This window comes from Trachemys scripta, chromosome 20 (assembly GCF_013100865.1).
Source record: "Trachemys scripta elegans isolate TJP31775 chromosome 20, CAS_Tse_1.0, whole genome shotgun sequence".
NCBI classification, from domain to species: domain Eukaryota; kingdom Metazoa; phylum Chordata; order Testudines; family Emydidae; genus Trachemys; species Trachemys scripta.
The window spans coordinates 11,569,696-11,595,961 of record NC_048317.1 but is presented as its reverse complement, the minus strand read 5'-3'; the positions used below and the strand labels follow the sequence as shown (position 1 = coordinate 11,595,961).

General features: G+C 51.7%; 1 protein-coding gene across 1 annotated transcript; it reads left to right on the top strand.

The window, feature by feature from the left end:
* The first annotated feature begins 271 nt into the window (after nucleotides 1-271).
* Nucleotides 272-25,972, top strand: OPRD1 (opioid receptor delta 1). Its single transcript, XM_034754362.1, has 3 exons — nucleotides 272-727; nucleotides 19,520-19,869; nucleotides 24,651-25,972. Exons 1-3 carry the CDS (start codon nucleotides 492-494, stop codon nucleotides 25,181-25,183), a joined length of 1,119 nt encoding a protein of 372 aa, XP_034610253.1. The 5' UTR covers nucleotides 272-491; the 3' UTR covers nucleotides 25,184-25,972.
* Nucleotides 25,973-26,266: the final 294 nt, after the last annotated feature.

Below are 26,266 nucleotides of genomic sequence, written 5' to 3'. Positions count from 1 at the left end.
CGAACCTGTCCCACTTGGCGCTCCTTGGCTAAGCTCCAGGGACCCCCTCCAAGGCTGGGGGCGGGGGGACACTTGTTGGCAGTTTCACCGCACATCGGGTAATGGGTGGAATGATCCGCACCGCCCCCCCTATGGGTTTTGATTGACAGGCCCGCCTTTTTGATCCCCTGCCACCACGTGGCTCCCGACGTCCGCGGGAGTTGTCAGGTTTGGCACACACCCGCTCGCTGCACAGTCCCCGCTCTCCGCTCCGGGTGCGAGCCGCCGAGCAGGAGGAGGCGCAGGAGAGCGGGGATCGGCTCCCCCCACCAGCCGGAGCCCGAGCCAGGCTCCTGGTCCGTGGCAGCCGGTTCGAGGGGAGCCGCCGCGCCCAGAGGAGCCCGGGAGTCGGATGCACTTGAGGGGACGCGGGGGGGCCAGGCAGCAAACACGACCCCCGCCCCCTTCCGCGGGACCAAGCGGAAAGTCTCGCCCCGCTTTGCACCGGCGCCATGGAGCTGTCCACACTGCCCGGTGCTGGAGCCGACTCCGAATTCTTCTTCAACAGCAGCCGCCTGCGCGACTCGCCCTGGGGTCCCTTCCCCAACGAGAGCTTCAACCACACGGGGCCGCCCGGGGCCAAGGACCCCACCTCCATCATCATCGCCATCGCCATCACCGCCCTCTACTCCGTGGTGTGCGTGGTGGGGCTGCTGGGGAACATCCTGGTCATGTACGGCATCGTCAGGTACGGGCGGCTCCCACCTGGGCCAGGTGTGCGGGGGGGGTCACCTGCCCGGCTCCAGGGAGCGTGTGGGACTAGGGTGACATGGCGGGGCAGGCTGGACAGAAGCCAGAGTAGGTGTATGGGCGGGATATTGTGTGTGAGAGAAAGGGGGGGTGTTTGTGTACAGAATGGTGTGTGTGTGTGTGTGTGTGTGTGTGTGTGTGTGTGTGTGTGTGTGTGTGTGTGTGTGTACAGAATGGTGTGGTGTGTGTGTTTGTACAGAATAGTGTGTGTGTGTACAGAATGGGGTGTGGGATGGGTGTGTACAGAATGGTGTGGGAGTGTACAGAATGGGGTGTGTGTGTGTGTGTGTGTGTGTGTACAGAATGGTGTGGGGTGTGTGTGTGTACAGAATAGTGTGTATGTGTACAGAATGGGGGTGTGTGTGTGTGTACAGAATGGTGGAGGGTGTACAGAATGGTGTGTGCGGCGGGGTGTGTGTGTACAGAATGGAGTGTGGGGTGGGTGTGTACAGAATGGTGTGTGTGTGTACAGAATGGAGTGTGGGGGTGGGTGGGGGTGTACATAATGGTGTGTGTGTGTGTGTGCAGAATGGTGTAGGTGGGTCTGTACAGAATGCTGTGTGTGTGTGTGTGGATACAGAATGGTGTGGGGTGTATGTGTGTGTTGTGTGTACAGAATGGTGTGTGAGCATTTGTGTGTGAACAGAATGATGGTTGTGTGTGCAGAATATTGTGTGAATGTTTGTGTGGGTACAGAATGTTGTGTGGGTACAGAATGGTGTGTACAGAATACTCTGTGTGGGTGTAAATATATATATATATATATATATATATATATATATACAGAATGGTGTGGGGTGTATGTGTGTGTTGTGTGTACAGAATGTTGTGTGGGTACAGAATGGTGTGTACAGAATACTCTATGTATATATATATACAGAATGGTGTGGGGTGTATGTGTATGTTGTGTGTACAAAATGGTGTGTGAGCATTTGTGTGTGAACAGCATGGTGGTTGCATGTACAGAATGTTGTGTGAGTGTGTGGGTACAGAATGTTGTGTATGTGTACAGAATGTTGGGTGAGCATTTGTTTGGGTGGGTGTATAAAACCAGCATATTAGAGTATGGTGGGGTATGTGTGAAAACTCGTATTACATGTGAGAGTGAAGCTACAATGTGTGTGTGATAACAGAGCACTGTGTGTATGTCTGTGAAGCAACAGCGTATTGTGTGCGAATGAAAAAACACTTGTGTGTGAGAGCAAGTGTGTCTGTGTGTGTGCAGCATGCCCTGGAGGGGAAGGAAGGTAAGGGGAGAATACAGAACCCCTAATGTAACTGGTTCCAAATGCTGCAAGTTCCTTTAGTTCCTAGTTGTGATTCACACAGTGTTCGTGTTGAACGCTATTTACAACAGAAGGTCTAAAGCTGACCAGGCTGTACGTTGGAAGAGGTGATGGTTGGAGGTTAGCAAAATGTCAATGCAATCCTAATGTCCTGCTGTAAAAGCCAGTCCTACCAAATCAGTGCCATCAAATGTCAATGTGATAAAATCAGTTGCTCTCAAATCTTAAAGTTGCAGAAGGAGTTGTGCATAAGAACTGGGTTCGGTATATCTGTGTGTTGAAAGCTTCGCTGGTGGTTAAGAAGAGAGGGCAGAGGGCTCAAATCCTCAGCTGGCATTAACTAGCATCACTTAATTGAAGTCAATGGAACTACTCTGCGGGTCTGGACCACTGGGCATATTTATTTCCCACCCATGAAAATAGGACACAGCCCTAGCTCATAAATGCATTGTTAGCCTAGAGGCTATGAGTCACCACTCACATGTGTCTGTGCCGAACCTGGAAATAAGCAAGGTGCCAATGTGTTTTTCCTTGTTATTTTTGACACAGATGAAATATACAATGCGTAGCTTTGTTAGCGGGACTTGGTGTGCGCCTGCCGTGAGTTTCAGAGTCCTCATCAGGTTACCGAGTCTCACAGCTAGGCTGCGTGCCCTGGCTGTACATTGCAGGTATCGAATAAAACACCCTACGGGTAACAGAACGGAGATTTTCCTTGTCAGTGGACAGTCACGCAGATGGCTGCCGATCTCAGCCTAATGATTCTGGCCTCAGGCACAATCGAATATGATCTGGATAGAGACGTGCTATTGCTCGCTATAGCAGGTGAATCGTTGTGTGTTTCCCATGTAGGGGATCCGAAGCCCGTCAGTATCAATGGGAGTCTTTTCATTGCCTTCAGTGAGCTCTGCATCCGGCCCCAAGCCTGGCTCACCAGAATTCACAGCAAATTGGGCCCTGGAAATTTAGAGCCAGACCCTCAGCTGCTGTTGGTGTATCTGCAGTGGCTTTCCGTGGAATTACACCTGTTTACACCACCTGAGGATCTGGCCCTTAGCCTGTAAAATCTCTTTTGAGATCACGTTCTCCCCGGTTCTCATTCATCCTCCCATCAGTCTCATAGCACACCCTCACTCCCGCTCTGTCACAAGGATCAGGAGGTCCGGGGGCTCCTGGATGGCCACCCCGTAATGCTAACGCCCTGTCCAATCTCTTACAGTCTGTGTTGGCTCAAGAGCACAAGGGGCTGTAGCCCCAAAATTAATGCCTTCACTCTAGGTTTCTAGCTCCTGTTGGAGGGGCAAGGACAACAATCCTCCTGCCTTGGCATAGGGAGCTTAGAAGTTTCTTTACTCAAGACAGCAATTCTGTCATCCCCTGTTTGCTCTGTAGGATGTTAGACAGTAGGTTTAAAACAAAAGCCATGTTCTTTCCGTACCCCCCACTGCTCACCATAACCCTCGCTGCACCTGATCACTGGGGCTGTCACTCATCTGGTACCAAATTTACCTCCCTCCCACACAAACCTACCAGCACTTCCCGGGTGAGGCCTGTAAATTATTGATATTGGGCATGCAGAGCCATCAAACTTGGGGCCAGATGCTGATGCTCTTACTGAAAATATCTGTGAAGTAATGCACTCTTCAGGGCTCGGGTAGCAGCATCCGGCCTTGAGGTTACAGAAAACTCAGTATATTTTAGTAGATAAATCCTGCACCATCTCCAACTTCTCCCTTGACTATTATTTATTATTTATAGTAATATTACTGTAGCATCTAGGAGCCCTGGTCATGCACAACAAGCTGTTTGTGCAAGGTGATGTACACATGTTTGTGCGTGTGTTTTCCTCATTTGGGGGTCTTTATCTCACCTTTTAACAGTCAGTTTCACACATTTAGAACCTGGGGGGTTGTGTACTTTGCTCTTATATGGGGTTTTCCATCTGTGGATCTCAAAGCACTTTACCGAGGTAAGTATTAGCCCCATTTTACAGGTAGGAAAACTGAAGTATGGAGAGGTGAAATTATTGGCCCGAGGTCACACACTGATTCAGCGGCAGAACTGGGATTAGAACCTAGATCTTCAGACCCTTAGGGAAGATTGCCTCCCCTTTGAGAGGCAGCCACCCGCTTGAAAATCTCTCTGTGCATTTTTCAGCTGCAATGTGAAAGACCTACAGCCCTGTCATAATTGCTCAATCGCCAACTCCAGTGTAACCAGGCCTTTGATTGGCGTGGTAAGAGAATAGGACTGGGAATCAATCTTGGGTAACCTCGGCAAGTAACTTAGAGCACAATTTTCAAAAGTGCTTAAGGGACTTAGAAGCCTATGTCCTTGGGACTTAGGCCCCTAAGACACTTAGGGCCAGATTTTCAAAGGTATTTAGGTGCACAAAGATACAGATAGGTGCCCAGGAGGAGTTAAATATCTGAAAATCTGGTCCTTGAAAGTGTTACCCTTCAGCTCTAAGGGCCTGGCTTTCAGGTGCCGAGCGCCCCGGCAGCTGAAGATTCTCAGGCACCTCTGAAAATCAGGTCCAGGACTCCAGTTTATTATCCGTTTGCAAAATAGGGCAATGGTGCCGACATCACAGAACACTGTGCAGCGCCAATCAATGTTTGTGAAATGCTTTGAGAGTCTCTGGGGGAAAAAAAATTGTCTAAGTGTTGTGATCAACATCATAACATGCTCATAAGAGGCTAACGATGGGTAGTAATCAGAGGTAGGAACTAAATAAGCTGTTTATTACGTGGGCTGTCGTAAAATGGCAGCTTTATTCCACAGTGCTTTGATTTACAATTTCCACCGCAGCTGCAGAAATTAGCAGAGATTTGTCTGGCGCCTGGGTTGGAAAAAGAAACCCTCTTGCTCCCCTTTCATCCCACCACTCCGTTAGTCTGAAGTGCTCATCCTGCTGATGAATGGCAATGAATTAAAGCGGCGAACTTCCAGGAGGTTAATGATTCCCATTGTTGTGGCATAAGTGGCTACTGCGAAATCTCTGGTTTGCCGCCCCAGAGACGAAATATACGAGCAGAACCACGCTCTCGCGTGCGGAGCCAAAAGCCAAACTCACGGGAATTTAGCCTAACTGGGCAAGATTGAATATACCCCATCAAAATCCCAACTTTTAGCTCTTTTCAATTTCCCTCTGCCAGCACATTCGGTACATAGCAACCAGCACGCCAGATTGGTCCAGCCCGGCTTTGGCTGTGCGGGAAATAAATGGTGTGACTCACAGGAGGTAAGTTACCCCACAAAACACAGACTGCATCAGGGCTGGAAGAAATGGAATGACCTGTGCGTGATCCATCCTTCCCAATCCTGATCCCATTGAACTCAATGGGAATCGCAAGCCAAGCAGGCCCCTTTCATTCTGTAGTGAAATCAAATAGGTCAGTGCGGGATTCCCCCCTCCCCACCCTGTCTCAGATATAGAATTGAAAGGGATTTTTAGGACCTGATTCTGCACCATTGGCACAGCTCACATTGACTTCAATGGGCCTGATCCGAAGCTCCTTGAAATACTCCCCTTTGGCTTTGACAGTAGCAAGATTGGACCTTTACTGATTCGTTTTAGGGGGCTGGGGTAGGAAATGTACAGCGCCGTGAAGCCTCAACTTTTGAAAGGAAGGGAAAGTACAGTATGGTTAAACTGCTCAAACAGTAGCTATCGTGGTATGTTCTCTGCCGCCCGCATCCTAGCAAGTAAAATAACACAAGGGTGTGCATTGGTGCCTGTATAATCTTTAGCCCGCCTCTGTCAGGTATTTTTAACCTTTGCACCCCCCGGGGGCGGGGGGGGGGGGGGGGGGGGAGGACAAACTGTGTGACTAGCAGATCAAACCGGGCCTGACCCAAAGTCTGGGGGGATTTTCCATTGACTCCAATGGGCTTTGCATCAGGCCCCTACTGAAAAGCGAATTAAAACATCAAAGCTCTTCTAGAGACATATCCCATTGCAGTGTCATTGTGAAGGACGCACGTTATTGGCTCTTTAAAACGCTGGTTCAGGAAAGAATTGTCAGGAAGGGGCTCTTTAAAAATCCATAATTGTTACCCGCTCCCTCTAAAGCTTAAAAATCTATCTATCTAGGTTCATATATGGAGCCTACTGCGGTGGTCTAATGACCAGTGGTCTGAGACCCTAATCGCTTTAATCCATATGAAATAACCAATTGCCCGTTCTACAGCACCTTCAGTCCGAGGCTCTGAAAGTGCTTTGCACAGGGGAGCGACACAATGCACCAGTCCCAGCCCATAGGCTGAAACCAGCTGCAAAAGCGAAGACACCAGTGGGCTGGGAATCTGGCCCTAAAGGAAAAAGCACGGACCCAACCCTGCACGCCCTGGGCCATATGCTGCTTTCAGCTGCCCAAGTGAAGTGGCGCCACTTAAATCAATGGAGTCACTCCAGATTTACAGCGGGGAAGCTGAGGGCAGGACCGAGCCCACGCTGTACCTGGGACTCTCCTGTTGATTTCAAAGGGAATTCCACGCATCCATGCAGGATAGGGCGCTAAAGCTGCATCCAACATGCCATTCACAGTCAAAGCTAACTTCAAAGCTGACTAAGGAGGGCTGGGGGACGATCCTGCATGCCTGTGCAGATGAGAGGGTGGGGGGGCAGGAAGGAGGGCAGCAGGAAGGCGAAAAGAGCCTCTCCCCCCGTTTTCACTCAGGAAGCAGGGAGGGCAGGACCTAGGCCCAGGCTGGCCAGCAGAGATAAGCCAATGGCAGGAAGGGGCACACGCTGGACCATGTGAGAGAACGTAGCAGGAGTCACTAAGGCCTATGCCTTTGTTGCTCTCCCAGAACCACTGTCCCTGTCTCAGCCCAGGTGGGGCCACTGGGCGAGGGCCCTGGCACCCACCTTCTCCTCACACCCTCTTCCTCCCAGTCCTTAAATCCAGCGGGCAGGACTGTGCTGGGATCCTAGGCCTGGCTGCCCCAGCAGGGGGGACAGAATACAAGGGCTCTCCTCCTTTACTTACCCTCGCAGGGGATGGAGCACCTTAGCCCTGGCATCTCCTGAGCACAACGACAACTCCTCTCTAGTGCCACTGATGGCGGTCGAGTCCCAGGCGGGTATTTGTAGGGCGGTCAGCAGGTCCATGGCGGATCCCTCCCTCCCAGAGCTGCAAGGTGGGGAGGCAGCCATGCAGCCTCAGGGGTCCAAAAGGCACCGTGTCAACCTGGGGTACAAAGCTCCCACTGAGCCGTTGCTCTCTGCCACTAGAATTGACCCAAGGATCTTGCCCATAGCGGATCGCTCAGAGGAAAGGGTGGAACGTCTCTGCCAAATGCAGAATCCAGTGGCCCTCGTGCGAAAGTGGAGCCTAAAAGGTCCTTTGATGAGTGATTCTTGGCCAAAATCAGAGAAATGCACAAGGGGAAGCTGGAGCTGTGACGTGCGCCCATGTGCTTCTAGCCAAATCAGTCAATTCCAGTGGGAGCGCCCTTTGCCTTTTTTGTTCTGCATTTTAGCCAGGACCATTGTCCTGACATCAGATCTGTAAAATACCCCTTGAAACAACTGGCAGCCGCATAACTGCCCTGGCGAAGACCCAGTGTTTAACGGCACTGTCTGATATAATTGCAGAAAATTCATCTTGGTGACTTCCACTCCTGCAGGAGCCATGTGTTTCCTCTACGAGTGCCTGATGCCCAATTTGCTAAGAGAACGTGTGTGTGGCAGAGGTGGGATTCCCAGAACCGCAGTGAAGGTCCTGGCAGTGTTTCTCTTTAAACCCCATATGGGCTTTCAAGGGTTTGTAACTCCTCCAACGAACCGGTTAGAAAAGGTTTCAGCCTCGGCTGCACAATTTTGAGACCCCTTTGTTTTTAATTGCTTTGGCCTTTGGCAAGTTGAAGCCCCAGAGCTTCCCAGGGTGTGGAAGAGCGAGAACATAAATTGCTACACCCTTAGAATACCACCTGTTCCTCTCATACCCACAGGCTCCCCTAGCTGGCTCAAAGGGGCGGGGAGAGGGAAGGAAAGTCATGGCTCCACCTACACTCTAGCTCCGCCCTGTCCCCTTGGAGAATACAGCCATGGCTCCGCCTACTTTCCACCCCGGTCCCCCTTGCGGGCATCCCAGGGGAAATATTAGGGAGCAGTCCCTCTGTTCCACACTGAGTGCAGTGATGCCGCCTATGACAAACCCACAGAAGTCTAGCCAGATTCCAGCCCTTCGCTTTACTCAGCCCTTACTGGGTCTTCACTCAGGAAACTCTCACCAGCTTCCAGGAGGGTTTCTCTGAGGACAGCCCAGTCAGTTGAAATCGGCCCGGTTCGCTCGCCACCTCGTTAAATACTAAGCATTTCTAGGAGCGGGGATGCCATCCGCTTCAGAAAGAGCTCCTCCTGCAGGTGTGGGACTTGGCACCCACCCACATATGCATGCACATGCGTGGCTGTGCAGGAACACACAGATACATGCATCAACGCATGCAACACACCTGGGCACACACAAATACACGTGTCGTCACAGCCCTGGTCAAGCTCCCTCTGCTGTGTTTGGATCCCACCACTGGACCCAGGTGCTTTTAAGTTTCCCTTTGTAGGCATAGGCTCCAGCACAGGTTGGCCTCTCTGGCACATTCTCTGGGCACAGACTCTGTCTGCTAGCTCTTCACAGAAGGGGGATTTTCTAGTCCAACTGCCTAGGCCCTGAGACTAGCGTCAGCTCCCCCAGACACCACAGTAGCTTAAGCACACTCCATCCCAGAGCTCCAACCTTGTGGTTTAGAGTTTACCGCCCCTCCGGGGACACAGGAGAGTGGAAGCACATAGACACAGGCTTTGCATGAGGTTTCTAAGCCAATCCTTCTGCTTTAGACAGCGCACGAGATCTAGGCAAAATAAGAAACACCCTGCAAGTGAATCCCTGCATCAGTTTCCTCCCCACTCATCAGCCTTCTTTGGGATCTGCTCCGAGTGTCTAAGTGGCCCAGGACCCTTCCTCCTCCCCTTCCCTCCTGCCCAGGTCTTCTCCTCCAGAACGGGGAGTCTCTCTCGGACCTTTGCAGTCAGTGTCCTCCAGATCCTGGCTGCTGGTCAGGTAGGTAGAAATGTTCCTCCTCGCTCTGGAAATGTGCCCACTTGTGTTCATCCGTCAGGCACTCTCAGTTTTTAAATGCTAGCACCAACGCTAGGTTTTCTGTTCCCTTTCTGGGGAAATTCCACTCCTCCACCCTCCTTCCTGCCGACAAACTTAGTGGAACTGCTTTCCCCAGGCTTCAGCCATCCGATTGTCCTGTGGTGCTCCCATCTGAATGGGAACGGTTCATATTAATGACTCTCTGTTGCCCATGGTCTAGGGGAGATGTGACACCGGGCCTGAGATCAGACTCCACTGCCATTAAGGCACTCGGTGACACAGCAATTTCATAAAACCAGCTAGAATTCTTATTTGGTACAAAGATAGATCCCCCAAATCATCACACACACACTTCATCACATATGCACAAACAGAAACCCCTTGCAATATTCCACTTAGGAAAAACTGAGCAAGAAAGGTGCACTTCCCCTTACCATTGAGGGAATCCGTCTGCACCCCCACTTCATTACTGCACACCCCAGGCTTCCTCAGCCGCAGAGCTTGGTGGAGCTGGGGGTAGAACTGGGGATGGAGGAGGAGCTGGGCCTGGAGGCAGAGCAGAGATGTGTCTAGGGGCAGATCTGGGCCTGGAGACAGAGCAGGATTGGGGGCTGAACGGGGTTGGGGGGCGGAGCTGGTCTGGGGGCGGAGCAGGGCTGGAAGCATTGCTCTCCCTCCACGCCTCTGTGGGGACTGGCCTGGTCCCTGGCATATGCCCCCCTGAACATTCCTTCGGGGCGCGCCCCACAGTTTGGGGACCACTGCTGTAGTGAGGGTCTACCCTGAAGCACTACAGTTGCTGTAGTGGTTTAAGTGTAGACGTAGCCTCAGAGGTGTGTTGGTGGAGGGTAACCGCACCTCCAGAACTTCTGTTCAGAGTAACCTCCCTTCAGCAGGGAATCCAGAGACAAACCTCCAGCAGGAGAATGAACTAGAGATTAGCGAGACAAGGTACAGGAGGGAATATCTTTTATTGGACCAACTTCTGTTGGTGAAAGAGACAAGCTTCCGAGCTCCACAGAGCTCTTGTGTCTCTCATATGATAGAATCATAGACTATCAGGGTTGGAAGGGACCTCAGGAGGTCATCTAGTCCAACCCCCTGCTCAAAGCAGGACCAACACCAACTAAATCATCCCAGCCAGGGCTTTGTCAAGCCGGGCCTTAAAAACCTCTAAGGAAGGAGATTCCACCACCTCCCTAGGTAACCCATCCAGTGCTTCACCGCCCTCCTGGTGAAAAAGTTTTTCCTAATATCCAGCCTAACCCTCCCTCACTGTAACTCTTATCTAGTGCTTTTCCCCACTAACACACCTCCTGAGTCCCAGCCCAGTGCTCTCTCCATCACGCCATCCTGCCTCCAGAATAAACAGCGCCCCAGCAGTGTGACCCAAGAGTTGAACCCAAGTCAGCTACTGGGAAAGAAGCATTGCACCCTCTGCAAAGAGAGGAAACAAAGTAAAGCCAAACCTCTGCTCTCATTTGCACTAGCGTTGTCAAGAGCTCGCTTAGGTCAACAAAGACAAATGCTTTACTCACCAGACAGCAGGCTGGGAACTTGCTGCTTTATTCCACTGCAGCCCAGCAGAGCCCGGGGGAGAAGGGAGTGCTCCCACTCACACACCAGCAAGCAAGGGAAGGGTGGAGCATGATGCCATCCCATAATGCTCTGGGTAACCCTAGCCTGACCAGTGTAGAGCCACTGGCTTCCTGGGACTTACCCCTGATTGACATTGGTGTGCGAGAGCCCAGAGCTGAGCGAAGAGGGACAGATCCTCCGTTGGATCTTTTTCTTTCACGCCCAGGGAGCTAGCGTTTTACCCCAGCATTGCACGGGGGTAAATGGCCGCTCAGGGCAGAGGTGGCCAGAACCAGGCCCTGCTAGTGTTTAAGCCGCTGCATTTTAAACCAAAGGTAACTTTTAGAACTGCCATTCCGGGCTGGGCTCACCTGAAGCCCTTTCGTTATTTACCTGTAAGAACAGGCACAAACCATGCAAGAATCCTTCCTCCACTTTGCCACTAACCTTTCACTCTAACCAGGAAGGACCACTTCTGGGGCTGGGGGGGGAAGGATGGTTAGCTTTTCCCCTGTCTCTGGGCAAGCCTGTGGCTTTAATGGTGACAAAACATCCACTGGTTTTCTTTCCTCCTTCCCGTGGGATTCTGCAGCCTTTCTGTTCCCTTTTTCACAGGCCTGAAGCCTGTTTCATTCTGACACTTCAATCCACTGCCGATTCACTGCCTCTTCAGCCCGGCTGAAGCTGGAGCAGGGTACGTGTGCCCCTCTCATAAATGCAGACTGGTTGTGATTTCCACCTGGGGGATCAGAGGAGAACCCCTGACTGGATTATCCAGCCCTCTGGGGCGGGAATATGGTCCACACCCCTGCTTTGAGTCTGTTCTGTGCTTGGACAATTCTATTGATCATAGTGGCTTCTCCCTTTGCGGCTCACCCCTACACTTTAATTGGGTGGATGTGCGGCCGTGTCCTTGTTTGAAATGCTTTGCATTAACCAAAGGGTTAGTTGTCTCCACGCCTAGTACATGTGGGTTAATTAGAACACTTGGGGTCAAATTCATCGCGGGTTTAACTCTGGGTGAACTCAGGGAAGGGACATCTGGGATTGAATGTCACGGCCCCATGCACCTCTCAGTCAAGGACGGGTTTGTACATGAGACGACACAAGCGATATTAATGTTCTAGCTCCATAGCTTGCACTTGTGTTTAATTAGTGAGGGCAGCTTTGTGTGAGCCCAGCGCAGCGGGGAGGTGCGCTGAAAAGTTGTGCTTTGCACTGGCTTGAAAGTGACTTCTGGCTGGAAGATGGTTTAGGCTCCTGTTTTCTCTCTCCCTTAAGTGTTTGTCATCATGGGTTTGACTAGAAATGAAGGCTACTTTGTGATTCTTCCCTACACAGCAGCTCCTCGGTAGGCTTAGGGAGCGCCATGTTTCTCCTGTCCCACCTAATAAAGTCACATTCGTTTTCCCCCTCTTGGAAACAATGGGGCACCAACCTTTAGTCCTTGTAATTTACTAATGTCAGAGGGAGTCAGCTGCTTCCAGGTACCCCGCCAGGCTTTCTGATGGGAGGACACATTAGGGGCTCACCCAAGTAGCAGGCTGTGCTCTTGGACTGCCTGAGATCTAATCCTGGCTCTTCTGCCACCCTGCCTGTGTGGACGGTGAGCACGTCACAGATTCATAGATTCTGGGACTGGAAGGGACCTCGAGAGGTCATTGAGTCCAGTCCCCTGCCCGCATGGCAGGACCAAATACTGTCTAGACCATCCCTGATAGACATTTATCTAACCTACTCTTAAATATCTCCAGAGATGGAGATTCCACAACCTCCCTAGGCAGTTTATTCCAGTGTTTAACCACCCTGACAGTTAGGAACTTTTTCCTAATGTCCAACCTAAACCTCCCTTGCTGCAGTTTAAGCCCATTGCTTCTTGTTATATCCTTAGAGGCTAAGGTGAACAAGTTTTCTCCCTCCTCCTTATGACACCCTTTTAGATACCTGAAAACTGCTATCATGTCCCCTCTCAGTCTTCTCTTTTCCAAACTAAACAAACCCAATTCTTTCAGCCGTCCTTCATAGGTCATGTTCACAAGACCTTTAATCATTCTTGTTGCTCTTCTCTGGACCCTCTCCAATTTCTCCACATCTTTCTTGAAATGCGGTGCCCAGAACTGGACACAATACTCCAGTTGAGGCCTAACCAGCGCAGATTAGAGCAGAAGAATGACTTCTTGTGTCTTGCTCACAACACACCTGTTAATACATCCCAGAATCATGTTTGCTTTTTTTGCAACAGCATCACACTGTTGACTCATATTTAGCTTGTGGTCCACTATAACCCCTAGATCCCTTTCTGCCGTACTCCTTCCTAGACAGTCTCTTCCCATTCTGTATGTGTGAAACTGATTGTTCCTTCCTAAGTGGAGCACTTTGCATTTGTCTTTGTTAAACTTCATCCTGTTTACCTCAGACCGTTTCTCCAATTTGTCCAGATCATTTTGAATTATGACCCTGTCCTCCAAAGCAGTTGCAATCCCTCCCAGTTTGGTATCATCCGCAAACTTAATAAGTGTACTTTCTATGCCAATATCTAAGTCATTAATGAAGATATCGAACAGAGCCGGTCCCAAAACAGACCCCTGCGGAACCCCACTTGTTATGCCTTTCCAGCAGGATTGGGAACCATTAATAACAACTCTCTGAGTACGGTTATCCAGCCAGTTATGCACCCACCTTATAGTAGCCCCATCTAAATTGTATTTGCCTAGTTTATCGATAAGAATAGCATGCGAGACCGTATCAAATGCCTTACTAAAGTCTAGGTTTACCACATCCACAGCTTCTCCCTTATCCACAAGGCTCGTTATCCTATCAAAGAAAGCTATCAGATTGGTTTGACACGATTTGTTCTTTACAAATCCATGCTGGCTATTCCCTATCACCTCACCACCTTCCAAGTGTTTGCAGATGATTTCCTTAATTACTTGCTCCATTATCTTCCCTGGCACAGAAGTTAAACTAACTGGTCTGTAGTTTCCTGTGTGTAACTTCAGCGGTTCGGCCCACCTCCAAGGGGGAACGCTTGATGCTCTAGAAGAGGAGAGAGCGCCTCAAGGTTGAGTCATGGGATCTATTCCTGGCTCCGCTAGACGTCCCATGTGACCTTGGGCAAGTTGCCTAATCTTCCCAGGCCTCGGTTCTCCAGCTGTGAAGTAGAGATGATGCTAACACCAATGATACTTCCTTTGTGACGTGCCTCTTTAGACCAGAAGCCCTTTGGACTCTCTCATTAAGTGTACGCACAAGGGCTAGCACAATAGGGCCCTCAGCTTGGCTGTGGCTTCTAGGCACGACAGTAAGATTAGTTACTCATCACCATCATCATCCCTGCCCAACTGGGGCGTTGTGGAGATTTAACTGGTCAACGTGGGCTCTGCACTTTGAACTTGGGTGAGGAGCGCTCGGGCTTAAGGGACGACTTTCTGATGGGAGGACACATTAGGGGCTCACCCACTGCCACAGCTGCAAGTGGATCTTTGTCTGCGTGGATAAAGGAGGCTCAATAATATACCTACAGCCGTCCGCAGAAAGAGACGGACGAAAGGGGAGCGAGGTGACAGGCTGCACCATGCATTTCCCCTCCTTACAAGTTAGCGCGAGAACAGTGTGTTTCTATTACAAAGGAACGGCTTTGCCGAAACCATCATCTTGGAATCATAATTTCGCCATGACCAGAGGCCCGTGGCTGGCATTCAGCCAAGGAAATGTTTCGCTCGCTCTGCCTGCGTGCTTAACCAACCATAGATCAAAACCGAAATGACACATCCTCTCCTACGGAAGAGCGTCTGCGGGGATCACTGGTGTTTAGCAGTTGCAGGCGGCTCCATAAACTCCTGCTAAGCGCCAAAGCCGCACCCCGGGGCTGAGAGAGGATTTCCAAGCCATGAACCTTGGAGGGAACGCAGTCTCTTCTCTTTCAGCATGCGGTAACACAAGGCTGCAGTCAGCAATGTGCTCGCTGACCAATAGATTTTACACTAACTACATCCACAGAGCTCCTAATAAAGTGCCCGGTTAGGGACAGACAGTGGCTGCCAGGAACCGGCCGTGTCAGACTGGAAAAGCAGAGGGTGCCGCTGGCCAGGACTGGGGTACATTGGCAGAGCTATAGGTACAGGAAGCCCAGGTCTGGAATAGCTGGGTGGGGGTTGTAGGTTAAGACTGAAGGGCATGGTGGGAATTGCATGGGGAGCGGGGGAGCTCCCGAACCATAACCGCAGGGGTTTCTGCAGATGAGGGCTGAGATGCATTGACAGAGCTGAGTGTTGGTATGACGGGGCTTGGGCACAGAGTATGGGCGTTCCTGGCTGCCACACCCAGAATTCCCCTGGAGGCTGTAGGTGAGCAAAGGGGGTTGCTGATGCCCTCCATGTGTAACACACTGGCACAGTGAGTGTAGGGTGACCAGATGGTAAGGGGAAAATATCGGGACAGCCGCGGGGGGGGGGCTTTTTTTGTTTTTTACACTCACCCATCTGGGTCTTCGGCGGCAATTCGGCGGAGAGTCCTTCAGTCGCGGACGGTCTTCGACGGTATTTCGGCAGCGGGTAATAAACCTTGCCGACAAAGACAGAAGCACCCGCCGCCGAAATGCCGCCGAAGACCGTCCGTGACTGAAGGACTCTCCGCCAAATTGCCACCGAAGACCGGGAAACAAAATATCAGGACAAATGGCGTCCCGACCGTACTCCGGTCGGGACACGGGACAAACTCCTCAAAATCGGGAAAGTCCCGATTTTATCGGGACGTCTGGTCACCCTAAGTGAGTGTCACGGCCATCTCTAGGGCTGGTCCATATAACAACCTACTACTGCAACCAGCTGACCGAGTTACTTCTGTAGCTCACAAAGCAGAGGGGCCATGCTTTTATTGTGAATGGTACTGGGTTCAAATCCTGCTCCCCCCCAGGGGGTGATCACACTTGCATTCAGGGAGGGCCAGGACTAAGATGGTGGCTGGCTCCATTAAAAGGGGGCCAGGCTCACCAGGCCCATTCTTGCACCCCAGGCTTGGACCAGCCACAACATCAAGTTCACTAGGGAAGAGTGTGTAGGGAGTTTCTTGCCTGTGGTGTGTCTCTGCAGCAGGAGGGTACCCAGATACCAGACCTGCACCACAGCCACCACATGACGGAGCCAGGCCGCCAGTCAGTTAGTGCACATCACTAATCAGGAAAGGCAAGGGCCCCATTGTTACTTTAAAACAGGAAGGGCAAGATGCTATCACGTATTGTCCCTTCCATTCCACTCCTACTACCCTGGACCTCTGGTGACAGGACAAATCATGCAACATAACATACACAGCTGACCCTGCCTAAGCCTCTGGTGTCTACCTATCCATAAAACTCCATTTTCATGGTCCAGCTCATGACTGACCACAACATCTCCCAAGGTTTTGATGACCCCCTTCCTGGGCAGTCATCAGAACCGAACACCAATCACACCTCTTCTCCACTTCAAGCAGGTCTGGTTTGCAGCATGCCCCTGTGGTGAACAGACTCCACAGCTCTCAAACCAACTGAGGAAGCAAATTCCAAAGTCAAGAACACTTGGCCAAGACCAGACTGGGGCTATGGCTGTAGATCTTTCTGAATGCCGAGAGCTTCATAGATTCCACGGTTCAGAACCTTGAAGACCTTGGAACCCTTTAGAATATTCGGGGTTCTAGATTTTGCCTCATGCAGGAACCCGACCTTTTAGACCTTCTGAGGGTGGCATCCTATAATTTAAAGGGCAAAAGGGGAAAAAAAATAATTTCATTCATGTTCTGAACATTCTCAATGTTTCGTGAGGGACCCAGGACCTCATCCCTAGTGCCGTTATGAAAATGGCTAATTGCATTTGTTTCTACATGTTTAATACGCATTGAAACATTCTGCAAACAGGAAGGAGGGCTTAGTGGTTAGTGCAGAATGTGAGGAGAAGGCAAAACTCTTGAGCTCTGCTCCAGGACCTGCTAGCCGTTGGCTGCATTGATTTTGCATAAACTGGGTAATCTCTTAGGCCAGAATTTTCAGAAGAGCTCAGCTCTCATTTAGGCATCTAAATAAATACCCAGATCTTAGACATCCTGAACAGTGCTTTGAAATAAGCAGCTAAACTATGCTGGCATCTCAATAAGCAGACAGATATTCAAAAGACATCAGCACATCAGGTGCACATTGAGGGCTGAGCACTTCTGAAAAGCTAGCTGTAAGTGTCACAGTAGAAGCTGCTATACACAGGGAAAACCCGGCCCAGAACTCTTCTGGAAATGTGTCCCTGTATGCCTCGGTTTACCTGCTCTGAAATGGTTTGAATAATCAAGTTTGTTCTGGCCTCCATTATATAAAGTTTGTAAAGTCTTTGGGGAAGCTTAGGTGAAAAAAAGCTACAATTGCAAAGAAATATTATTAATCATGATGTTTCAGCATGCTAGTTCCCTTAGGCCGCTGAATGGATTTCTGCAAGCAATCTGGTAGAAAACAAAACTGAGTGAAAAGAAAGAAAGAAAGAAAGAAAGAAAGAAAGAAAGAAAAGCAGCCAGCCATATGAGGAAGGTTGCATAACTGCCTCTCTAGCTGCAGAGATAGATTAAATTGGTTTAATTTGAAATTAAACCAATTTAATCTATCTCTGCAGCTAGAGAGACCTCATCTTCCTTTGAATTCTCAAAGCAACTGCTTTTCTCTCCAATCTAGCTACAGAAATGATTATTACCTCCTTGCTCAGCTCATGGGATTAGAACCTCGGCAGGGTCTGAACTTTATTCTACTCTTTCCTAATGAGAGCCCCAATTCAGCCAAGTACCTGAGCTTGGGTGTAATTTTAAGGAAACCACTTAAGCACGTATTTAAGGCTATGGGCTTGTCTACACACTTGTGTAGTCGCAGCAGAGAGCTCTCTCAGCGCTCTAAAAAAACCCACCTCCACAAGGGGCGTGGCTCCCAGCACCAGTGCACTGTCAACACTTTACAGCGCTGAAACTTGCTGCACTCAGGGGGGTGTTTTTTCACAGTTTGCACTACAAAGATAAACCGACCTATGTTACCCCTTGTCTACCGACTGAAGAGGGGCAGCGTGGAGGACTGAGAGCCAGGGATCTCAGCTCCACGCAGATCCCCACCGGGAGACCTGCTGCCCGCTGGGGTTTCTTGCCTCCAGCCGGGAGACAAACACACCGAGTTTAGTCGGCTGCCCTGCTCCAGTAGGTTCGCAGCAGGGAGCCCAGGCAGCAGTCAGCCCAAGCCAGGAGCCTGGCTTGGAGCGGAGACCGGACCGCAGCCTGGCTTGTGAGCCAGCTTTCTTGTCAATTTCATGGCTCCCGCAGAGCCGTGAAATCGACAAGAGACAGCCCACAGGGGATGTAAGAAAGGCAGTGTCTACACAGACACTACATCAGCCTAACTACTCCAACATAAGTCCTACGCCTCTCGTTGAGGTGGTTTTATTATGCCAACATAGCAGGGGAGTTACATCGGCCGGAGGAGCATTTCAGTGCATAAACCGCCGCTGTTTTGTCAACAAAACTGTGTAGCGTAGACAAGGCCTTGAACTGATCCTAGATGTACCAGTGTTGAAGAACTATGGACCCAATCCTGTAAGGTGCTGCACACCCTCTAGGGCTGGTCTTCCCTAACGCCGTAAGTTACGCTATAACGTAACTGAAGTCGACGTAACTTAGATCAACTGACAGTGGTGTCTACACGGCACTATGTCGATGGGAGACGCTCTGCCATCGACTTAGCGTGTCTTCACCAGACCCGCTAGATCGACACCGCTGCATCAATCGTAGCAGTGTTGATTTAGCTGGTCGGGTGGACGTGGCCCTAGTCCTGCGGAAGCCAGGGTGGTCAGCCTGTTACAGGATCTTGCTCTAATGCCCCAATTTATGGTCAATGGGATTTAATCGTGTGTTTAAAGCTAAGCAAGTGCTTAAGTGCTTTGATGAATCACATCCTGAACTGGGACAGATGGTTCATTTCTGCACATATCCCTTCAACAAGGAAGCCAGGAAAGATGGATTCGTACCCAGTGTGCACCTAGGTTCTGATCCAACACCCATTCAAGCCCTGAGAAAGGCTCCCATTGGCTTCAATGAGTTTTTGGATCGAGCCCTTAACCCTTCCTGAAGTGGATATTTGCCCAGTGATGTTTTGCAACATCCCCATGGAAAGTTCTGTTTTGATAAAATGGGAGGCAGGGGGTGGAAAAGGGGACGGGGGTTGCATGGAAAATTCTCAACCCAGCTCTCACGGTCACGTTATAGATGAGAGTCTGGGCTCCAGACCCTCAACGGCATAGGTGTCAACTCCGTGGGTGCTTTGGGGCTGGAGCACCCACGGAAAAAAAATAGTGGGTGCTCAGCACCCACCAGCCACCCGCCGATTAGCTGCTTGGTGGGCCCCACCCATCAGCTGCTCAGCAACCCCGCTGATCAGCTGATCGGTGGCGGGTGGGAGGCACTGGGGTGAGGAGGCGGAGGAGGGGCGGTAAAGGGCAGAGCGAGGATGGGGCATGCTCAGGGGAGGGGGCGGAGTGTGGGCAGGAAGAGGCAGAGCAACGGTGGGGCAGAGTGGGGGCGGAGCAGCCACCCAGAAAGAACAAAGTCGGTGCCTGTGCTCAATGGTATTTAGGGGTCTTAATCCCAGTGGTTTCAATACCTAAATACCTGTGAGGATCTGGGCCTTAGGTAGCCTCCACACAGCACCCATATCCCCTTGGCACTGAATAAAACTCTGATGCACTTTAACATTTCTCCTTCACTCTGTGCCTTCAGATACACCAAGATGAAAACGGCCACCAACATTTACATCTTCAACCTGGCCCTCGCAGACGCCCTGGCGACGAGCACGCTGCCCTTCCAGAGTGCCAAATACCTGATGGAGACCTGGCCCTTCGGGGAGCTGCTCTGCAAGGTGGTCCTTTCCATCGACTACTACAACATGTTCACCAGCATCTTCACACTGACCATGATGAGTGTGGATCGCTACATTGCCGTCTGCCACCCGGTCAAGGCCCTGGACTTCCGCACCCCAGCCAAAGCCAAGATCATCAACGTCTGCATCTGGGTCCTCTCCTCTGTGATTGGCGTGCCCATCATGGTCATGGCTGTGACCAAGTCAAAAGGCAAGTGAACGTGGCCCCCTGCTGTGATCCATTGACTGGCGTGTGTGCCAGCGCCACTCAACCCTCCTGTAACAGGAGGACTGACACTCAGGCATCGTGCACACTAGTGGTGGCTACACACCCCGGTGAAAAAGAGGCTGCGTCCATGCTGCGGTGTGTCGCTATGACGCAGCAGTGGAAGGCTGTGGCCAGGGAGCGGCAGTGGCAAAAGACTCCAGCAGCGGGGAGCTCCCAGAGCCTTTTCCCTCTGCCAGAGTTTTTCCCTGTGGTGGGGAAAGGCTCCGGATGCAGGGAGGCAGCAGGACACTATACTCCATCAACAGTGCTAAAAAGAGCAGTGTAGCTGGAGTAGGCGCTGCTTGGGCGTGCAAAGAGCCATTCAGGGTACGTACCCTAAGGCTCTGGCATGGCTGTGCTCTACTCACCTAACCAGTGCCTCACCGTTTACACTGCTCTCCATACCGGTGTTAGCTGGGGATAACTGCAGGGCCGGCACTTCCATTTAGGTGACCTAGGCGGTCGCCTAGGGCACCAGGATTTGGGGGGGCGGCAATTCGGCAGCGGGGGGTCCTTCTGCGCGCCGGGTCTTCGGTGGCAATTCTGCGGCGGGTCCTTCACTCGCTCCGGGACCCACCACCGAAGTGCCCCAAAGACCGGGAGCGCAGAAGGACCCCCCCGCCGCAGAATTGCCGACAACGACCGGGAGCGCGGAGGACCCCCGCCTAGGGCGCCGAAAACCCTGGCGCCGCTCTTGGATAAGTGTAAAACGTAAGTGTAGATGCAGCTTCAGGGAACTGCAGGCTAGAGCAGGGCCGCCCGGGGGGGGAAAAGTGGGGCAATTTGCCCCAGGCCCCGGGCTCCGCAGGGGCCCCCACAAGAATGGCTGAGGCTCCCTCCCCGGCCCCGGCCCGCCTCCGCCCCTCTCCCGGAGCCTCAGCGCATCCAGGAGCGTCCCTGGCTCCGGCGGGGCCTGAGCTCCTCCCCACTCAGAGCCACGTGGTAAGGGGGCGGGGCTGCGAGCTCCGGGCCGAGTGGCGGGAGCTCAGGCCCCACTGGAACTTGCAGCCCCACCCTCTTACCACGTGGCTCTGAGTGGGGAGGAGCTCAGGCCCTACCGGAGCCACGTTGCAGCGCTGTCCAGGGCCGCTCCTGGATGCAGCGCGCTGACGCTCTGGGTGAGGGGGGAGCCGCGGGTAAGGGGCCGGGGCCGGCGGGGTTGGATAAGGGGCAGGGAGGGGGCAGAGGTTGGGGGGGCGGTCAGGGGACAGGGGGGTTGGATTGTGGGCGTTCCGGGGGCCTGTCAGGACTTGGTGTGGGGGGGTGGATAGGGGTCGGGGCAGTCAGGGGACAGGGAGCAGGGGTGGGATCCCGGGGTGGTGGTTGGGGGAGTCTCTGGGGCACAGTGAGGGAACAAGAAGCAGGATGGGTTGGGGATTCTGAGGGGGGCGGGCAGTCGGGGGGCAGGAAGTGGGTGGGGGTCAGATGGGGGGTAGGGAAAGGCTGTTTGGGAGGCACACCTTCCCTACCCTAAAGCTCATTCAGCAGTTTGAGGCTTGCAGAAGAGCCAAGCTGTTAGCTTTCCCATTAGGGCTGCCGTCCCTTTCACATCTCAAATGCCAAATGATAGTCTCGATTTAATTTCAGTGCCATAGGGAGATTCAAGTCAGGGGAGGGGAGCTTCATTTCAAATTAGCCACTGGGGGAGGGATCACATGAGAAGAGCAATATCCTACACCACCTACCTCCTTCCCAACCCTACCAAGAGACACCCCCCTCCCCTGCATTCCCTGAGGCTTCAGAGGGGTTAATTCAGTGGTTCTCAAACTTTTGTACCGGTGACCCCTTTCACATAGCAAACCTCTGAGTGCGAACCCCCCCCCTTATAAATTAAAAACACTTTTTTATATATTTAACACTATGATAAATGCTGGAGGCAAAGTGGGGTTTGAGGTGGAGGCTGGCAGCTCGCGACCCCCAGTAATAACATCGTGACTCCCTGAGGGGTCCTGACCCCCTGTTTGAGAACCCCTGGGTTAATTTAATTTTAGCACCCTGCGTCCATTCACATGCATGTGCTATTTTGAGCATTTCAGTTTTCACAACATAGGCTCATCCCAGATTCTGGAACAAGCTCAAATGCTCAGTTCGTGGAGTATGTACATAGTCTATACTAAAGACAAACCCACAGTAACTGTCTCCAGTTTGTGATGGACCCCATGGTGCCAGTCTCTAGGAAACAGATAAATGCATGAAGGTTAAGTCCATTAATGGCTATTAGCCAGGATGGGTAAGGAATGGTGGCCCTAGCCTCTGTTTGTCAGAGGGTGGATGGAGATGGATGGCAGGAGAGAGATCACTTGATCGTTACCTGTTAGGTTCACTCCCTCTGGGGCACTTGGCATTGGCCATTGTCAGTAGACAGGATCCTGGGTTGGATGGACCTTTGGTCTGACCCAGTACGGACATTCTTATGTTCTAACCTAAATGAACCCAAAGGTATGGAGACAGATATGAGTCAAGGAAGACAGCAGAGTATCAGAAACCTGGAAAAATCTCTGACTGGATGGGCTCAGGCGTTTGGTCACAAGCTGAGGTGGTTCAAAAGTTTTGGATTTTTTTTAAGCAGAATTTTTTTATTGTTTCTTTAAACAATCAAACACAGCAAGCAGCAAATATTCGGCCACACACTTCTGAAACCCCAAACCATGTTCAGGTTTTGGCAGACTAGTTTCAGCTTTTCATTAAAAAAAAAAAAAACAAATTTTGAAGGAAAGCAGACATTGTCCGTGATTTTTTCTGCTTTTTAAAAACCCCTAGTTTTCGATCCAAAAAAAAGTTGACGGAAAATATTTGTCCAACCCTTTTAATGACCTTTAGTGCCTTTTAGCACTAGCTGATGCTGAGAACCAGTGATACCTTGTAAAGAAGTTTTCTCAAAACTGGGTTTGTGCCGAGATGCGGAAGGTTTATTTTTCCCAGGGCTGCCCATGGGGGGGCAGGGAGGGGAGCAAGTGGGGCAATTTGCCCCGGGCCTCACAGGGGCCCCCACGAGAATATAGTATTGTATAGTATTGCAATTTTTTTATAGAAGGGGCCCCCGAAATTGCTTTGTCCCAGGCTCCCTGAATCCTCTGGGTGGCCCTGGGCTAAAGGGGAGGGATGGTGGTGCGGTTAAAGCTTTGGGCTAGGACAAAAAAGTTCTGGCTTCCATTCTTGGCTTTGCCCCAGACTCCCCCCAGGCAGATCACTGAATTCCTCAGTTCCCCCCAAACCCGTCCCACCTCCCCTACATGCCCTAGATCTCCCAGTGGTTCCTCTCCTGCCCTGTCTCTTAGCGAAGGTGATTAGTTCTGACCTTGAGCAGGCTGGTTAGTGGTGGGATGTCGCTGTCAGTGTCCATTTGGCAGCCTGCCTGCAATGAGTCCTTGGCCCCATTTCCAGAGTACAGGCATCTGCATCACGGGGATCAGTGTTAAGACTGGCAGTGATCAGAGGAAGGGCTTTATCGTTACACATCCGTAGAGGCTTCTGTTTAAGAATCTCAAGGCATTTATCATGTGTACAGCAGCATGGCCCAGAAGCCCTAACTCAGGATAAAGGTCCCAATGTGCAAGGTGCTGTACACACGTCAAAGGAAAAGATGACCCCTGCCCCAAAGAGCCCGCAATCTATGTATGTTTTACAAACATTAATTAGCCCTTACGGTGTAGCATGAGACAGGTAAATAGTGTAAGACTGATTTTACGGATGGGGAAACTGACGCACCAATAGGTGAAATGTAGCACTCCAAAACTCAGACCAGACCCACCCTGAAGTGTGGAGCAGGAGTTTGGATCTGGGTCTTTGACTCTGTGTCCAGATCTTGTTAAAAAACTTGCCCAAGGCCATTAAATGTGTCAGTGGCAGAGTTTTGGAAAGCCCCTATTGTAATTACAAACAACAATTCTTCATTAGTTTTCATGAAGTTTACAGATCAAGTACATTCTAATCTTAACACTAACACACACTTCTAGGTAATTACAGGGATATACATAAAGTAATGCGATAGCAATCCACAGGTTATAGATAAGTGAAGACAATACCATTAACAGTTCCTTTGAACTAACACACAAGTGAACTGGCCTGATTACATTACAATACCTTTTGACACTCCTTGGATTTCTATTAGCATACGAGTGAATTAGCCTGCAGCCCTGTCCTGAGCTGGCCCGTGGGTAGATAGCATCACACCAAGTCACCAGCACTAACCACTAGGCAGCACTCCATCTCTGAAGCGCTCTGTTTAGCCAGCGTTAAATCAAACCAAGCGCAAATGTTAGGAATTTAGCTAGATCTGTTAGGAAACTGACAAGGTTGGAAGCTGCATGCACACCGACGGAGCTGTCTGCTGAAAAAGGGTGCCCGGTGGGCTGCATGGAGGATTGTGGGGGTGGCAACTTAGAGACAGTCTAATCATTTGAATACAATGGGAGACACAGCATGCAAATAAGGCCCAATTGTATGCAAAAGCAGGCTCCTACTCTGGTGCAAATTAGGCCTGTTGAATTCAACTGCAGTTCCAATTATCCTGCAGATGTGATCCCCCTTGGTGTAAGACTGTCAGGAGTATTTAATTATGTTGAAGTAGAAACACAGGAACACGAAACGAGTTTCTTGCCTATGCCATTTTAATAAGCAGAGAGGGCTATAAATGCACCCCTGGGGCAGCCGATTAAGGGGGTATTCCTCTGGCTCTCTCTCCCACCTATCCACCACTCTCCCTTACCCTCTCTCCCCTGCAGATGGGACCGTGCTCTGCATGCTCCAGTTCCCCGACCCCGCCATGTACTGGGACACGGTGACCAAGATCTGCGTGTTCATCTTCGCCTTCCTGGTGCCCATCCTGGTCATCACCATCTGCTACGGGCTCATGATTCTCCGCCTCAAGAGCGTCCGCCTCCTCTCGGGCTCCAAGGAGAAGGACCGCAATCTGCGTCGCATCACCCGCATGGTGCTGGTCGTGGTAGCGGCTTTCATCATCTGCTGGACGCCCATCCACATCTTCGTCATCGTCTGGACGCTGGTGGACATAGACAAGAAGAACCCCTATGTGGTGGCCAGCTTACACTTCTGCATCGCCCTGGGTTACACCAACAGCAGCCTCAACCCTGTCCTCTACGCCTTCCTGGACGAGAACTTCAAGAGGTGTTTCCGTGAGTTCTGCCTGCCCTTCCGGTCCCAGATGGAGCAGAACAGCTTCTCCCGAGCGAGGACCACCACCCGGGAGCGCGTCTCCACCTGCACCCCTTCCGAAGCCCTCAACAAGCCGGCATGACTAGGCATGGACAGCCACCGGCGGGGTTCCCGTAGCCGCAGAGGGGAGGAACTGCTCTCGGAGGTGACTCAGGTCACCACCACGGAATTCTAGTGGAGGTGACTGGAGGCGAGCGGGCAGGGGTGGGGGGCTCATCAAGGACTCTTTCAAAAAAATATATTTGCAAATGCTTGATTTTCCATGAAGACACCCGGGGGATGGGGAATTGGGCAGAGGAGTCACAAAGCAACAGATTCCTGGCTGAACATTTCTAAGAACTGCAGAAAAAACAAACTGCGGCATCGGATGGGGAATGAGGAGGAACCACAGGCTACAAACACGTCATCAGACGACCACCAAACCTGCACCACAAGGCAGCCTGGAGACGGACGGCTCTGGAGCCCCGCCCCGCCATCACCATGGCACCCCCACCCCGCCATCAGGAAGGGCAAGATGGGGGAACCTGCCGCTGCTTTCATGGGGGTGGGGCCGCTTCTTTAGCTCTCAGCTGATGTAAAAGCCCAGGCGCCCTTCGAACCCCGGTCGGCACGATGCAAACTGCAAAGCTGCAACCCTGTGAAGTCTTGTGCTGTTGAAGCGTTGGGTTTGGTTCCCCTGACACCAGCAGGTGGCGACGGTGGAGAGACACCTCAGCCAGCTGTGAGCAAGTCGCGCATCATGCTCTGGGACCCAGGCCAGGGAGAACTGGGGTTCTCCAACAGCCCAAGGACTCTGGGGAGGAGCCCTGCGCTTTTTTTGTGCCCGTTCTGACCTTGTACATGGCAGACAGCAGCGCATCCTGCTGGCCCTTTGCTGCTGCGCTCTGGGATGGCTGCTCAGGACCCCCCCCCCCCCGTAGGAGAGCAGAGCACACACTGACTGCCATGTCTTGTACATATGTACACTCCAACAGCCCTCGGGAGGCAACGCCTGGCCGGGGAGGCCTGGGACGTTCCTGACGGAGGCGCGTGGCTACTCGTCTTGTGTGCCCGCCTCGTTCCTTTCGCCACATCGTTATTACCCTGCACAGCCCGACGCGGGATCTGTAGGAGTCAGCCAACTCCCCTGCTCACACCGGCCCGGCGCGCCACGGAGCTCGGAGCC